At 32.6% G+C, this 16712-nt stretch overlaps 1 protein-coding gene across 1 annotated transcript; it reads left to right on the top strand.

Moving 5' to 3' along the window:
- The first annotated feature begins 12271 nt into the window (after positions 1–12271).
- Positions 12272–13320, top strand: LOC133830564 (uncharacterized). Its single transcript, XM_062260548.1, has 3 exons — positions 12272–12470; positions 12575–12633; positions 12763–13320. Exons 1-3 carry the CDS (start codon positions 12386–12388, stop codon positions 12892–12894), a joined length of 276 nt encoding a protein of 91 aa, XP_062116532.1. The 5' UTR covers positions 12272–12385; the 3' UTR covers positions 12895–13320.
- The last annotated feature ends 3392 nt before the right edge of the window (positions 13321–16712 follow it).

A 16712-nucleotide genomic window follows, 5' to 3' on the forward strand; every position in this document is an offset into this window, starting at 1 on the left:
CTTCAAGATGAAAGATCTTGGAGAAGTTGATACCATACTCGGTATCAAAATAAAGAAACATAGTGGGGGTTTTGCGTTAGGGCAAGCCCACTATGTTGAGAAAGTATTGAACAAATTTAACCATCTCTAGGTTAAAGATGCCAATACTTCATTCGATCATAGTGTAAAACTAGAGAAGAATGAAGGAAGAGTGGTGGCTCAATTGGAGTATGCTAGTGCTATAGGGAGTCTAATGTACGTTGCCCAGTGTACTAGACCTGATATAGAATTTGCGGTAAGTAAACTTAGTAGGTTTACAAGTAATCCAAGTGTGGATCACTGGAAGGCAATTGGAAGAGTCCTAGGTTATCTTAAGAAAACCAAAGGACTAAGCCTTCACTACTCCAAATTTCCTTCGATTTTAGAAGGATATACAGATGCAAGTTGGATATCCAATCTTGGGGACAACTTGTCCACAACTGGTTGGGTATTTACACTTGGTGGAGGTGCAATTTCTTGGGGTTCCAAGAAACAAACCTGTATATCTCATTCCACTATGTAAGCAGAGTTCATAGCTCTAGCTGCTACCGGCAAAGAGGCCGAATGGTTAAGGGATCTGTTGATAGAGATTCCCCTAACCAAAGATAATGTATCTACTATATCGATACATTGTGATAGCCAAGCGACATTGGCTAGAGCATACAGCGGAGTGTATAATGGGAAGTCTAGACACATTAGTCTAAGACATGGATATGTAAGAGAATTGATTCAAAGAGGAGTCATCTCAATATCCTATGTGAGAACTAGTGAAACCTGACATATCCTTTCACTAAGCCACTAACGAGGGATTTAGTGGCTGCATCATCTCGAGGGATGGGACTTAAACTCCCTAAAGAGATTCACGATTGATAGTAACCTATCTTAACACTAGTTATTCAACTAGTGTTAGGTTCAATAGGTAATAACAAGTCAATCAAGTGAATATTAATTGTACTCAAAACAAGTCCCATCTGAGATATTGAGTACTTGTGTGTTACCAAGTGGAGGGTTAAAACCGAAAGGTTTTTTAATAGAGTTCAGTCTTGTAAAGACAAGTATTTTTGGTAACAAAATACTGTAAGAATTCTACCTATATGGACCTAGGGGTGGTGCCGCCTCTCATGAGAATTGGGAGTATTCTCAAGAACGTTCATTAATGGAAAGTGCACATGGCCATTAATGGTGCAAAGCGAGACATAGAGGTCTCAAGTGAACATCGCAAAGGTGTGTGTGTTATCACCGATTTGTCATCATGAAAAGATGGTTCAATGCCTAGTGCAACCTAATTTTCGACAAATTTTGTGATAATTACACTATAGTAAAGTTCAAGTTGAAAAACACTTTACTTTATGCACTAATGCAATGACTCCTATAAAAGAGAGTTCTTATTTAATCAAGTGGGGGATATGTTATATTTCAAAATATAATGATTAATTAAATAAGTGTTACAATAGATAACTATTTAATCTTGTGGGGGAATGTTATATTATTTTATAATATAATGTAAAATTATATTATATTATTATATAATGTTTTAGATTAAATAAATGTGACAAAGTGTGTCACATATTGTAACATATAATAGAGAGTTACAATATTTAGATATATGAGATATATCCAAATAATGTAACATATTTGGTGTTACAAATTAGTAACCTCCAAATATTACCCTTTATTGTGTAAATTGTTGTTACACAATATTGAGATGAATTTCATAAAAGCCATATGTGATATGGCTGTTAGAGATATGATTTTAACCCCAATAATGTGTTTTGGGAGTTACAAAATCATTTGGGAGGGTTTGGAACCGTTTGGAAAAACAGCACAATTTTTGTGCTGAATTTGGTCAGTGGTCGCGGCCTGTGGGTCAGAGACCAGTGGCCGCGGCCACTAATGTCTCTGGTCGCGGCCACAGGCCAAAAACTGACCAAATTTTCAGTTTTTTCAATATTTGTTGAACGGCTCAAAAAACCCAAATAACTCCCAAATCTCCTTTTTAATTCCATATTAATCCAATTAAACATTGGTAACAGCCATGGGGGTTGGTGGAATTTGAAATTCAAAGGGTGTCTCTAAACTCTATAAATAGGAGCCTATAGCTCACTTGTAAGACACAACTTTTCTATCCACTAGAGCACTTGGCTAGAAATACCTTGAGGCTTGATAATTCCAGAAAGGTTTTCAAATATCTGAGAGAGATCCCTTAGTGCTTGAGTTAGGGGGAAATAAGCTTTTAGACAAAGGTTTTATACCTTGTTAAATTTGGTGATCCCCAATCCTCTTCACTTAGGTTGTGTAAGTGATAGTTTGCTTTTGTTTCTGTTCTTCTTTCTATTGCATTGTTTTCTACTTATTCTCTTGTTCCTATTACTTGTATTTCTTGTTCAAAGGTTGTAATCTTCTTTTCTTTATTTCAAACATTTTAGTTTACTTGTAACATTTTGCTTTGAGTTGTATTTCCACCATTCTCTTCTTCATCATCATCTTCTCCCTTTCTTTGGTTTATTTGTATTTTCAGTTATATAGTTGTAACCTTATTTAATCAATCTATATTTACTTGTAATATTATTGCATAGAGTTGTAATATTATAATCATTTCCATTGAGGCAAAACAATATTTTCCTAACACACCTTGTATCAGAGGCCATTAGAGCCAAGCTATAAATACACCTCCACCCCTCAAACTAAGGGGTTAGAAAATTTGTGGTATACTCAGGCTATTAAGCAATATATGAATGTTTACTCCATTATTGATCTACACTTATTTTTCCTCAAGTCTATTCTAAGTTCTTCCTTAGTTATCTTCTCACTAAGCTTTGAGTTTTTTGACCTAACATCGTTGATGAGTTCTCACCGTCAACAGAAACATATACGAAAAAGACAGTACTTACAGTGAGTGTCGATCTTTCTATGCGAAATGTACATGTGGGTTGTCTACAGAACCGGCTCAACTCAAGCTTTGATACCAACTATAAAATCCCAGATTTTTCAGACTCAATAATGGGAAAATATAAACATTTTCATGTAACAAAATGTCTCAAAAACCCGTATAAAAAAAAACTTCTTAAAAGTCATATGGCCATACTTAATATTTAATGCAAACATAGTTTATGAAAAGTAAACTGAGCCTTGTTTATGAAAATAAAACAACATTTCCAAAAACAAAACAATTTCCCAAAAGGTCAGTTCACATGTACATCCAGAAAGTAGACTTCAGCGCTCACTGCTCTGATTTGCCATTGCTCTTACCTACAACAGGAAACCACTAGGTAAGCAAAAATGCTTAGTACCTTCAACTTTAAAACAAAAGCATGTAGAGAAGACAAATGGTCACTGACCAAGTTACTGTCCACTGATAATAATAGCTCACAAAATTAGGGTTTTGGATCCATCCGGACCCTACGAAATCAATTTCAAAAACGCAAAAGCGCCCTGGAAATCTTATGGTTATGCCTGATAACCAATTGCAAACTATTTCATATAAACAGATAAATCCCTACACTCAGAAAATCCCAGAGCAAACAAATATAATATATCACAATATAATTTGAGACCAACTCTCAACAATTTCCAACAATGCAAGCGTATCACGCCCTCCAATAATTTTGTTAATCAGTAGGGGAGAACCGGGTCTCAACACTAAGATCTAGCCAATAAATATCCCCCTCAAGGGTAACTATCGAGTTACCTAGGGCATCGCTACTTATCCAAGGGTAAATCCCTCACAAGGGTGACCATCAAGTCACCTAGGGCATTGCTACTATTCAAGAGTGTAATCGAAGTTACACGGGTTTACAGAGACTTCTATGTTAATCAATGGTGTTGGTGAGCAGTTGCCCCTAGGGTGTTCAGCCTCACTCAAACTTGGCAACCCCTAGTATCTCTAGGCACTCTTACTGAATGACCAATATTCATGAATACTATCCGAGAATAACTTATCAGAGCACTTACTCGGGTTCTAACTGTTCAATGATTAAGTAAGCATGAGGGCCCCTAGGTCCCATTCATTTTGACGCCCCTAGGTTTAAACCAGCAATCCTCACCTCTTGGCCACTCGTCACGGTAGTGAACCAGACATAATAAAATCAAACAAGCGGTGTGACGGTGAGGGCCCCTAGGTCCCATTCATTTTGGCGCCCCTAGGTTTAAACCAGCAATCCTCACCACTTCGCCACTCATCGCGGTAGTGAACCGGACATAATAAAATCAAACAAGCAGTGTGATGGGGATTAGCCGTCTAGGATATGACGAATATCTACTGGTCATATTTTCTGAATCAAAAGCTACTAGACTAACGTCTCTAAATAAACTTTCTACGACAGTGTATACATGTGCATGTGTCTCTATGCTAACATACATTACACTAGTCGTTCCATGTTGTAGCCACATAATAGAAGTTGACTTACTTGGAGTCCTTAGCTCTCATCAAAATTTCACCCTCCAACGTATAGTCCAGTTATGCTTAGCCAATACTGTAATTATCCATACAGTATACTCGGATTAATTATGGCACTCATAATTCATTTGGGCAATTTTGTCATTTTCAAAAATCATATGTAAGGATTAAATATCCTTATTTGGTTTTAAACCCATTCAGGAAATTCATACTCAAAAATTTGAGACTAAACCCTAAGTGTCGGGGAGACCTATCCTATGGTCTTGATACCTAGGCTCGGGTATCGCAATAGTATTTTCCCATAATTCGCTAAAAATCTTATTCTTTAAAAGTTCTGCTATTAACCCATACTTTCAACAAGTCGGTTAAATATATAAAACAGTTTAGCCGGTATTATATCCAGAAAATACTAATTAAATTCCTCAATTATTTTTCAAGAAAATAATCTCTTAATTTTCCTTTGATTCTTCTTAAGGTTTTAATCTCTATAAACTGTTTTAAGAAAATAGCCTAATTTTAACTTAATTAGAAAAAAAAAACTGTTAATAATTGTTTTTAAGACTTAACAAGTCTTTATCTTTCAATTTGCATAAAAATGTATTTTGTTTCTTAAGTTCCAAAAATCTTCTTTTTATGCACTAAGTGTGAAAACCTCAATTTTTACATTCTTAACTACATACTTTGTTAGGTCATAACATGAAATTTACTTACCCAATTGTTACCAAAATTTCCCAATTCAATATTTGGTATGCCATTTAGGTCTTTGTGAAATCTTAGGTCAAAAGGAGCATTTTGATTGGTGAAAATATTTTCCAAACATTGAGGTAAAAATGACCTTATTTTTAAGTCCTTATTTTTTCCAAACTTTGGCATTTAATAACACTCAAACCGTTCAGTATTTTGTTACCAAATTTTATAGTGGAATACTAGGTTATGCAAAAAATATGTCCACCAAATTTTAGCAAAAAATAGGTTCATTTTCCCTATACAGTGGCTATCCAAACTTGGTCCCAAATTTAAGAATACGAAAAAAAAAACAGTTTTTTACCTAACTTTTGAAATAGCATAACTCACTCATTTCTAAACGTTTTTTAGTGTTTCAAAAGCTCAAATTCATATACTCCATCTCAATAACATTACAGTATAATTTATTTTTATAAATTCAGTATACATTGGATGCTTGATCACTTGGAAGTCACGGCCCAAAACTTGTATCTTTGTTTTAGGGTTTTCAACAAAACCCTTGGGGATTTTGGGTCCCTATTTTCAAAAATCAACATACAAGCATCATAAAATTATCAAGCAACTACCATAGCCTTACTATATCACCAATAAGAAACTTTATGCATTAAATACACAAAATAATGCTTAAAAATAAAAACCATACAAAAACAACCATAAAAAGTAAATTGTTTACCTCTTGTTGTTCTTGCTTTAGGTTTTGATGTTTCTACTAACTTTAGATCCTTTAAAACTCTTTCAAAACCTTAAAAAAACTCCGCCAACAACATATATAGTTAGTTATTGAAATATCTATGGTTAAAAACTTTACAAAAGTCAAGTTTTTGAAACTTTTACCTTAAGGAAACTCTTCCAAGATCAAGGCTTAAGCTTCCAAGGTTTCTTAGGGTTTTTGGTAGTTGAAAATGATGAGAAAACTTGAGAGAGAATTTTTGAACAAGATGAGAGTGAGATGAGAGAAGGGGGTCAGTTTTAGGAGGTTGGAAGAGCTTAGACAACTCTAAAAATATCTAAAACACTCAAGTGTTTTTACCTTTATCACTTTGTGTCATCGACCCTAATTTAAATGTGATTTAAAACTTAATCAATTTGGTCCACACAATTTTAAACCCTCACATAGCCGGCCACCTCTTTCTTTTTATGTATTTATATATAAATATTTTTTCTATAAAAGTTAATAAACATTTCCTAAGAATTTATCTTTTTCTCCATAAATCCAAAAATGACTTTCTATAACCTTTTTAACTCTTATAAAGTTTTTTTAAAAAATAAAACTTAAAACATAATAATTAAATTAAATGTCTCTCGTATTTAATTTAATTAATCATACAATGAAATTTAACCTAAGGTCCATTTATGGAATAAAATTCTCTAATTTGGTAAAATTATGCATTTAACACAAAATGGCCTAAAACTTCCATTTCCTCTTAGGTTTATTATTTTTTACCAAACTTTAATTTTTATGAATGTATTTTATGCCCAAAATATATTTTCCATAGTTTTTCATTTTTTTTCGAGATTTTTTACCCGATTAGGGTTTTTGTGTCTGTCCAAGACCGAAAGTCTTGTCTTGACTTTTAATCACAAACTTCATAATTTGGCTAGCAATAACTCATGGAAATAAATTCCAAACAAATGTAATATTATTTGAAATAATATTCTTAACTCGGGGAAAACAATCCCAACTTGAGTCGTTTAAAGGTACCCGAAATGCAGGGCATTACACAAGGAACACTGGGATGCAATGAAGTGAGTGTTTAGATATCTACTTGGATCAACTGAAGCTGGACTCAGGTTCACTAAGCAACTAAAATGTACTTTGGTATAGGGTTATAGTGATGCAGACTCTGGCGGTGATGGGAACAGCAGGAAGTCTACTTCAACATACTTCTTCTTAGTAGGGAGGAAATTGTGTAAGCTGGAGAGTACAACTACATCCAATAGTGGCCCTATCTACTAAAATATATGAGTATGTTGCAGTAACTAAAGTTATAAGGGAGGTTATATGTATCAAGGGCCTAATCGAAGATCTAAGACTACTAAGAGATAAACCTATTGTATACTCAGACAGCCAAAGATGTATACACCTATGCAAGAATCCATTATTCCATGACATCACGAAACATGTAGAAATTAAGTACCATTTATTAAGGGATCAAGTTACACAAGAGGTGGTTAATATCGAAAAGGTTCCTACAAAGGATATCCTGCAGACATGAGTACTAAAATACTAAACCTAACTCAGTTCAAACACTGTCTGGACTTATTATGTATCAGTAATGGAGGGCAAGCCATTACTATTCGAGTGAGGACCCTCATGGAAACCTAGTACTATGACCTATCATACTTGTAAGGAAATTTATGGTGGAATTTGTTGTTTAAATCCCCTTATAAGTTGCTCACATTTACAAACATTACAGCTCAGCAAAGTATTAATAGAAACCAAAACTACATTACCAGCTATTCTAACAGAATGCAGTTACAACAACTTCTAGAGTCTTTACAAGTCTACATATATAAAAGTAAAGGAGTCAAGAAGCTCATCCGATCATCTCAGAAAGTTGTCCAAGATCCTCAAGCAAGCTTCAAGAATCCCCAGAGTAGAGAGCGTGATTCTGTGAGGTTTTGTGTAAGAAAGAAAAGGGAGATTGTTATAAAGAAAAACAAGAGAGAATAATAACAAGAGTAAAAAAAAAAAAAAGAGAGAAACCGAGGCTTACTAGTCGACTTTGTGACTTGGATCCTCCATTGTTGTACCAGATACTTTGCTCGATTAGTGCTAAAGACTGAGCCGCATCCCTAAGGCGAGCTCGACGAGGAATTAGTCCATTGATTGGGGTGAACCTCGATATCTCTATGTGTCTTCTCTTCCTATAATATTTCTTTTGTTTGAGTGTTTGTCTCTCTTTTGGTTTAGATCTATTTTGTCCTAACAGAGCCTTCGTTTTGTAGAGAACTTTGAAGGCTGTTCAGCTCTACAGTGACATTTTGTTAGAAATAGATTGACATTTTGAGTACTGTTTGTGTAAAATCGTGGTTCTTCCTGAGCCATACACGTATAAGCTGCAAATGTCTACTTTGACCTTAGTTGTTTAACTCTGTTAAGAATTGGTGTAGGGATAAACCGGTAAAATCCTACAATGTAATTATTTATAATTGTTCATGTTTAATTGTGGTTAGGTTTGGCTTTTTTTGTTGGTTAATTGGATTTGTTGGTGATCCTATTTGACGGCTAAACATTTATCTTGGACGATGTAGTTTACTGAAACTTTAGTAGTAGTAGTAGTAGTAGTAGTATATATATATATATATATATATATATAAAGATATAGTTATATTAAATTTAGTATAATTTAGGATTAAATGTTAGTGAAGGTAGGTTCTGGGACTTTGTGCTGCAGTGATATGAGGTTGGAATTATACATGTTGATTGATTGTTTGATATTTGTGTATTATATATTGTGTATAGGTATTTTTTGAAATTTGGAAATGTTGTAGAAATATGGGAAACGTTGCCCAATTGTTTTTTTTTCAAGATAAAAACATTTATGCATGTTTGATATTGATTTATACTTATGCTTACTGATTGGTTGTTTGATTTTTGTGTATTATGTGATGTCTATATATACTGTATGAATTTGAGATATGCTATAAAAATGGGGAGATACTGCCCAATTATTTTTTAATATAGTAAATATGTATTTTTTAATTAATAGAGGAGTCTTTGCCAAAATTTGATTGTTCTGGCTTGTTTGTTTTGTTTTGTTTTGGCTTGAATTTTTTAATTTTATTCTAACTAATTTTTGAATTCATTTGTAGTTCAAAATCACAATGGTGTACCAGCTTGAAGAAATCAATGTCGTACGAGATGAATGGGTAGAGTCAATTCTACCTCATCTCAGTGTTTGATGAGAACTAGTACTAGCTAGTATGTACCTCCTGCATATATCGATTGAGTATGAATATTATTTTTTCAGGTCATATGTCGAATTTGACTTAGATTAGTTTACTAGCTAACTTATTTTTTGTCTCGAAACAATGAGCATAGATTAATTACTAACTTATTCTTTGTCTATAAACAATGGTTAAGTTAGTAGATTTTGATTAGAAATTAAGTTAGTCATTTTTTTCCCTCGAGTATATAAATATTATTTTTTGAATCATATATCTCGACTATTGTATACATGGTTTCATATAAATATATACTTTTGATATGTATACATGTTCCTGTTGTTGCTTCTTCGTTTCTGCTTTTGTTTTTGTTGTAGGGAGAAAATGGCAGAAACAGTTTGCATTACACAATTTTTAAACCAATCAGCGTCGGTTCTGCATTGATACAAACCTTATCGTCGGTTTGTAACCGATGCTGAACCCCTATTTTTAGTATTGTATACTTATATTTAACTTATTATTTCAAGTGGTGGACCATGCTTTTAAGAATTAAAGAAGTAATATAAATAGTATACGTAATATATATATATTAATATATACAGGATCGATTAATAAATATAAATAAAATCAAATAATTATAAACCTTTGCATAACTTTACTAGGGCCTGAAATATCAAGGTATATAGATAAATAGATAGGTTATACTATATAAAATAAATTTAAGTAGTTGTGTACTTATTTTTTTAAATAATTATATATCAGCATTTTATAAAATAGAATCTTTTTTTTGACAAATATAAAATTAATTCTTGATTTATATACTAATCTTATAGGAGAATCAGATAATTAGATCGACCGAGTATCTATATACCACATTTACTCTAATAATATAAGCATTGATTATAAATTTAATCTGTTGATAAATTAAGTTTGAGTTTTTTATTTTATTTTAAATTATACATAGATTAATTTTATCAATATATCATCAATCTAAAATATATTATAATATTCTCTATACAAAATGTTGCTCACTAATATGTAAAACAACATTGGACTGGCACCTTATATATATGTAAATTAAAATAATTTACAGCATCATCATCAATGTTTTTTTTTTTTGTCGCAATCATCAATGTTATTTTCTTCTTAAATTATTTCAATAATACTATATAAATTATTTGTACAATACAAACATCGGTACTAGAGCAATACTACGTTCAAAGTCTATATATATAGCATCACACACCGCACCCAAGAGATAACCTTCATTTGCTTTAGTTATACAAAACTATAAATTGACTTTTGTGTTTTATAATTGTTTCTTGATGTCAATTAAGCAGTGATTATTCTTCTCCTATTGAAATATCTTAGGTTGTCTAGTTCTCTGTAATGTTTTTTGTAAGATAAATCATGATAATGTAATCAAGTGGAGTGTTATTCAGCCAAACAAGAAGAATCTAGTGGAGTTTTCATATGTGAATATTGATTCTCTTTGGGTTATTAAAATGAAAGGAAAAGAAAAAAAGTCAGGGAATTAGACAAATTAAAATGAAAGGAAAAGAAAAAAAAATCAGGGAATTAGACAAATTAAAATGAAAGGAAAAGAAAAAAAAAAGTCAGGGAATTAGACAAACCAATCAACCCACATCTGATTTCTTTTCATTTGTTATGCTACATCTTTGATTATTTTAACAAACTAGCTTTTCATGGAGATTTCTCCACTGCCATTGTCATAATATATGTTTTTTTTCTCTTTTCTCTTAAAACATAAAAAGGTAATAGTATATATAATGGAGTAGGGAGATTTCCTAGTCAGGTTCTTGTCTAGTTCCTATTAGTGTTTGTATTATTTAATGCCAATGGACTACTTATTTACTTTGTGATTGGAATGAAATTATTTATTCAATTACTATACTAATAAATTTTGATGTAGACATTTTCCATGGAGTAGTGCAATAAATTACCCCCAAGAAACGTGAACAAGGTGGTCTGTATGTATGGTCACTAATGAGACAATTTCAATACAAGCACTCAGAAAGATGCAGGAAATTTTATGGGTATTATGATTATGTCTAAAAAAGTTGAAGTTAGCAATATAATACTTGTACTTAATAGAGTGAAAATTCTCTCAAGTTTACTGTTGACTTATAAAATTTAGAGCCCAAAATGTTCAGCTGTTTACCATATCTATATACATTGAAACCATTTTTTTTTAGTGTCTAATGCTTTTTGTATTTTGCTTGGAAATTGTTAGTGCTAAAGGCTGTAAGGGTAATAATAGTGCTGGCACATGCAGCAGAAGGCTGATTTGCTATAATAATATATGAGTATTGATAGGTGTTTCGGATACACTAAAATATTATACCAGCTGAACTAATAACATGCAATATTTTTGTGCATAATTTTAGTATACATATCATTATTTAATAATATATATACCATCATATTATATTATGATATTCATTTTACACGCTAGCTTGGAACATTGTGATTGTCACAAAGTGGGATTATTAATCTACACTATTTAATTACTTTATCAGAAACTAAAGGAAAACAAACAAAACAAGGGTGCGCTGTTGATTCACAATAAACACATATGCCTTAAGAAATCTGAACCCTGTAAATTCAAAGTGGCGCATATGAATGTGTACAATCTTCAATCATGTATATAATGATCTTACAAAAATAAATAAATAATAAAATGCAAAATCGCTACCACATTTGGTGGAGTATTACTTTGTTTTGTTTTCTATGTTCCACTAAAAATGACTCACACAGAAAAACACAAGTGCATTACAGTAAATTTTTTAAAGAGTTCCATACATGAAACCCTTTGAATATGATCAATGTGTGAATATAAAATTCATTGAATATCCTAGAGCACCAATGATGATTCCACTAAGCCTTGACCTAAATTTGTGAAGGAGCTAAATTTTTGCCACAACAACACCATTCTTGTGTCACTCTCCACTTGTATAGTGAGTCCCATCTTTTTCTCATTTCATAACAATATTATTACATATGATTTTTTTTGGACAAACCCCACTTAGGAATTTTCTTTCTGTACTGCATTTTTTTTCTCTGTCTAAAATCTATGGTCACACTCCGAGGAGCAAAAGATTGCAAACGCGTTAAGGCCTCACGATTTGTGGTGTCTATATGTCAACCTTTTAGACTTTAGCTTATATCTCAATATTGCTTTTTCTTTTATTTTTTTCTCCTTTCTTTACGTAAATGTATAAATTAGAGGCTTACCCTCTTATTCTTTAGACGAAGCAAACATTTGCTATCACTTTTCTCTGAGAAGATTAGTATTAATATACATATATACACAGGAAAATGGCTGCAAGAACTCTCGTTTCTCTACTAGTTATTCTTCTTGGTTTTTCTCACCTGACATGCTCTAATGCCATCCCACTTACAAGTGCTTAACAATTCTCATCACTTCTTTCTTTCTTTCTTTCTTTCTTTCTTTCTTTCTTTCTCTAATATGATTTGAATCCTAAAATATTATGTACCTTGTTTCAGGGAATGAAAGACTGATGCAGGGAATCCAGGTTCATCTTCCTCCAGGAACCAATAATCTGGTATGATCTTTAGTGTTTGTAGGCCTAAAACTCTCTCAAAGATAGTCATTTTGTTTGTATATATAAAAGCGACAGAGTTGCACTTTAACTAAACCAGCAACTAATAATTCTAAAATTAACAAATTACAGGCAAGAGCTGAGAGTATCTGGGAGGCTCAAACTATTCCTGAAAGAGTGGATGTGGAGCTTCATGACTATCCTGGTTCGGGTGCTAATAATCGCCACACTCCAAAGCCCCAAGGGAAATGTGCCGAGTGTTAGTCTTCTCTCTATAAATATATATATATATATCTAGTATTGGATAATACTCTGTTATGGGCCTTTTGTAACAAGATTTTTCTTCTTTGTCACTCAATTAAGTTGATTAAGAAGATGGGATAAATGGTAATGAGAATAGATATATAGTAGGTGAAATAATGGTAAGCAAATGTTTAGTTGTATTTATGGCTAAATATACAGCTAGATATATTGGTTACTATTATTAATAGTAGGAAAATATGTAGTTGTATGGCTAAACGAGGGAGAGAAAGTGGGACATTTCATGGATTACTAATTTGGAGTGAATGTTGTTCTATATGAGTATGAGAGCTCTATGCAAATTTATACTCAATTTAGCTATAAATTTGTATTAAGTTTCTCAAAGTATGAATACAATTATTATCTAATGGGATGTATGTTTACCCTATATATCTTATATCTGTTTTTATAATTACTTTCTTCTCATTATCTGGGAATCTATTATATCTAACATCCAATAAATAGAATGTAAAATACTACTTTAAGAGCTCACAAGCTCTCATTTAAACTGAAGAATAACCTTCTAGAATGGAACCATGAGGAAAAGTTTTATCTAGCTTATTAAGCTTTGCATATCTACATCTATGACTTTTACTGCCATGGGTTTTTGTTTTGAGTGTGATTCCCTTCATGCTAGTTTTTGTTTCTTACCATATTGTGATGACATATAAATATGAATATAAGTGCAAATTAAATAAAGATTAGACGAATTTGAGCTTCTCATTCTTATCACTATGCCAAATAGTGCTTAACTAGCTAACACCTTATGGAACGTGAAAAACATGTCAACTCTACGGACAATTAAAAAAAAGGTACCTAACCCTGCAATTTCTGAAGGGCTGCCAATAAAGAAACAAAAAAGATAAAATGAAGAATAACTCTATTGTTGACCTATATGATAAAGCCAACAAACAAAGGGTATTGGTCTAATAGACAACCACAGCTGCGTACTATTTTTTTTTTAAAAAAATTATTTACCCTTCTTTAAGACTAAGGATAAAGCAAAAAACTTGAGAATTCTTTCCTAATTTTGGTGTTGGGGTCGGACTTAAAAGCAAAATGTTAGAAATGGAAAGTGATCCACAAATGAGAAGTATTCTTACTATAAACAAGCATTTTGTTAGGTAACCAAACAACTTAGAAAGCCCATTGTAAAAATATCTGAAAGCATTTTATTATACATATATATATATATATGCATGTAACGATATGTTCTGAATGTGTCAAGTGGAGAAAGTGGACATTGTTTTGTGTGTAGTAGACATCCACTTTTCCCACCTTCCACAAGGCTGGGGCTTTTTAGAGCTCAATACTTAGCCAAATGGGCAGTAAGTGACACTTGCAATACAGAACTGGTCTTAGGATTGGACCACCGAATATATAATTTATAAGCTTTATAGAAATCATAACCCTCATATATATTAATATGAACAAAACATATCTATTTTTTGAACAAAGTATTGTGATCTAGATTATGGTAACAGATTATTTATGCATATGGATGATTAAAGTTCCATGCATATCCAAACATGTGGAAAGACAACAAGAACTCTAGTCAGGAATTGAATAATAATTTGGTATCTCATTCATTAATTATCACACGTTGATACTTTATTAAAATTAAAATCAGGGATTTGCTTTTAAAAAGACGAAACTCTTAAAAAGCTTCTACTTCTGATACTTGATTTGGTTTCATGAAAAAGATGAGGAACTCAAGAATTTTAAAATTTCATTCATTCAAAATCAATATGGAGAGCAATATTATACTAAGCAAAATGCATAGCATATATAAAAAGTGTGTATTTGTCATTTTTTTTAACGATTTTGTTTGTTAACTTTAACGATATATTCTAAATATTTAACAGAATATACTTCTAAAGCTAATTAAAAATAAATATTTATTAATTATATTAATATAAATTCAAATATTATAAAATATCATTATTATAATAATATTTAATACAAGATATTTACTAATTATATTAATAAAATTTTAAATATTATTATTATAATAATATATAGTACAAAACTATATATTTAATATATTTTTTTAAATAAAACTGTTATATTAAAATCAGAGAAATCATAATACAACAGTCACTAGTGGAGAAGGAATCTCTCCCATCCAAATACAATTAGTATCTACCGTTACAGCAAACTTTGCTAGCAAATGAGCCTCACTATTAGCAGATCTAAAAACATGTGAGATTTGTGATTCAGGGAAATTGGATACAAGATGTTTAATGTCAAATAATGAGTGATATTTAGTGTGAGGGGTCGGTAGAGACTGCAATGCTTGAACCACTTGTATGGAATTATTTTCAATATAATCTACCGGCAAGTGCATCTCAAGAAGCCATTTGAGGCTGTGCAATAAGGCCATGGCTTCCATAACGTCCACTCTGAAAGTACCAATGACTGGTCTTGACAAGGCAGCAATGGTGGCACCATTGGAGTCACGGAGGATAGCCCCAAAACCAATTCTCCTATTGTGAAGGTCTACCGTAGCATCTTGAGTTTCAGGCATCCAGTGGGAGGAGGTAGCAACCAGTGTGGTCGTGTGTTATTATGCAGTTCATTTGAGTGATGTTTCTGAGTTGAAGGCGTTGGAGGCTGTCGTGCAACTCAAAACTCATGGATATAAGCACATGCATACTGGTAGATGATAGAAGCTGGCTTAGGTTTTCGCCCATGCAATTCACCATTACATTCAAACCATATGCACCATTACAGACACACCACTTCCTCAATTTCAGCAATAGAGAGGCTCTCTGATAAGGCTAATAATATTGAGTGGCAAGAGGAAGAAGTCAGAACATATGTATCAATAGGCAGAGGCCTTAATCGCCATACTTGTCGAGCGTTTCTGCACTCAAAGAGAGCATGGGTAATAGTTTCCAAATGAGAGGAGCAAAGAGAACAAGCCCCTAAAGCAATAATGTGATGATGTGCTAAAGTGGCAACCACTGGTAGTAAGCCATGAATTGCTTTCCACATGAAGATACGAACCTTGGATGGTAAATATAAAGAAGAAAACTTATTCCACCACATGGTCGAATCTATAGAACTAGTTGAAGCCATATTATTGCGGCTACTAGAAGCCATATGGTATCCTATTTTAACACTATAAAAGCCAGTAGGGGTATGGTACCAAAGCATTGAATCAGGAGTAGAATACAAGTTAAGCGGAATTGATAGAATGCGGTCAACATCGGAAGGTGTTGACCGCGTTTTTGGCCAACGACGTGAGAACGTCAAAAACGATAAACCTTCAAGAGAAATAAAACGACACAGACAGCTTTTAACAGAAAGTAAATAACACACGCAATTTTTATAGTGGTTCAGCCCCAATATGTTGGTAATAGCCTAATCCACTTAGAGTTGTGATTATAGATCTGTACTCAAGATCAGATGAACTGAGCCAACTGAGTTTCTTTAGTACAGATTACAAAAATACAAGAATTTTTCTAGATACAAGCACTTTCTCTCTCTAGAAAACTCAGACCCAAAATTTCCCAAAAAATCTAAAAAGAAGAAGCCAAAACAAACTCCCTTCTGATCTCATAAGCCATGTATTTATAGGCTTAGGATCATACATCTGACATCCCCTAGAATCGGGATATTTTATTATTCTTATTATATTTAAATTACAAAAATATTCAAAATTTAACAGAACACCCAATTTGTGGGAAAAATGAGATATTCCCGCGTGTGCCAAGACTGGTTCTTGTTGGAGCCGTTTCTGGGAATCTTGACTTAGTCCTCCTCTATCTGGTCGACCC

This window comes from Humulus lupulus, chromosome 4 (genome assembly GCF_963169125.1).
Source record: "Humulus lupulus chromosome 4, drHumLupu1.1, whole genome shotgun sequence".
NCBI lineage: Eukaryota > Viridiplantae > Streptophyta > Magnoliopsida > Rosales > Cannabaceae > Humulus > Humulus lupulus.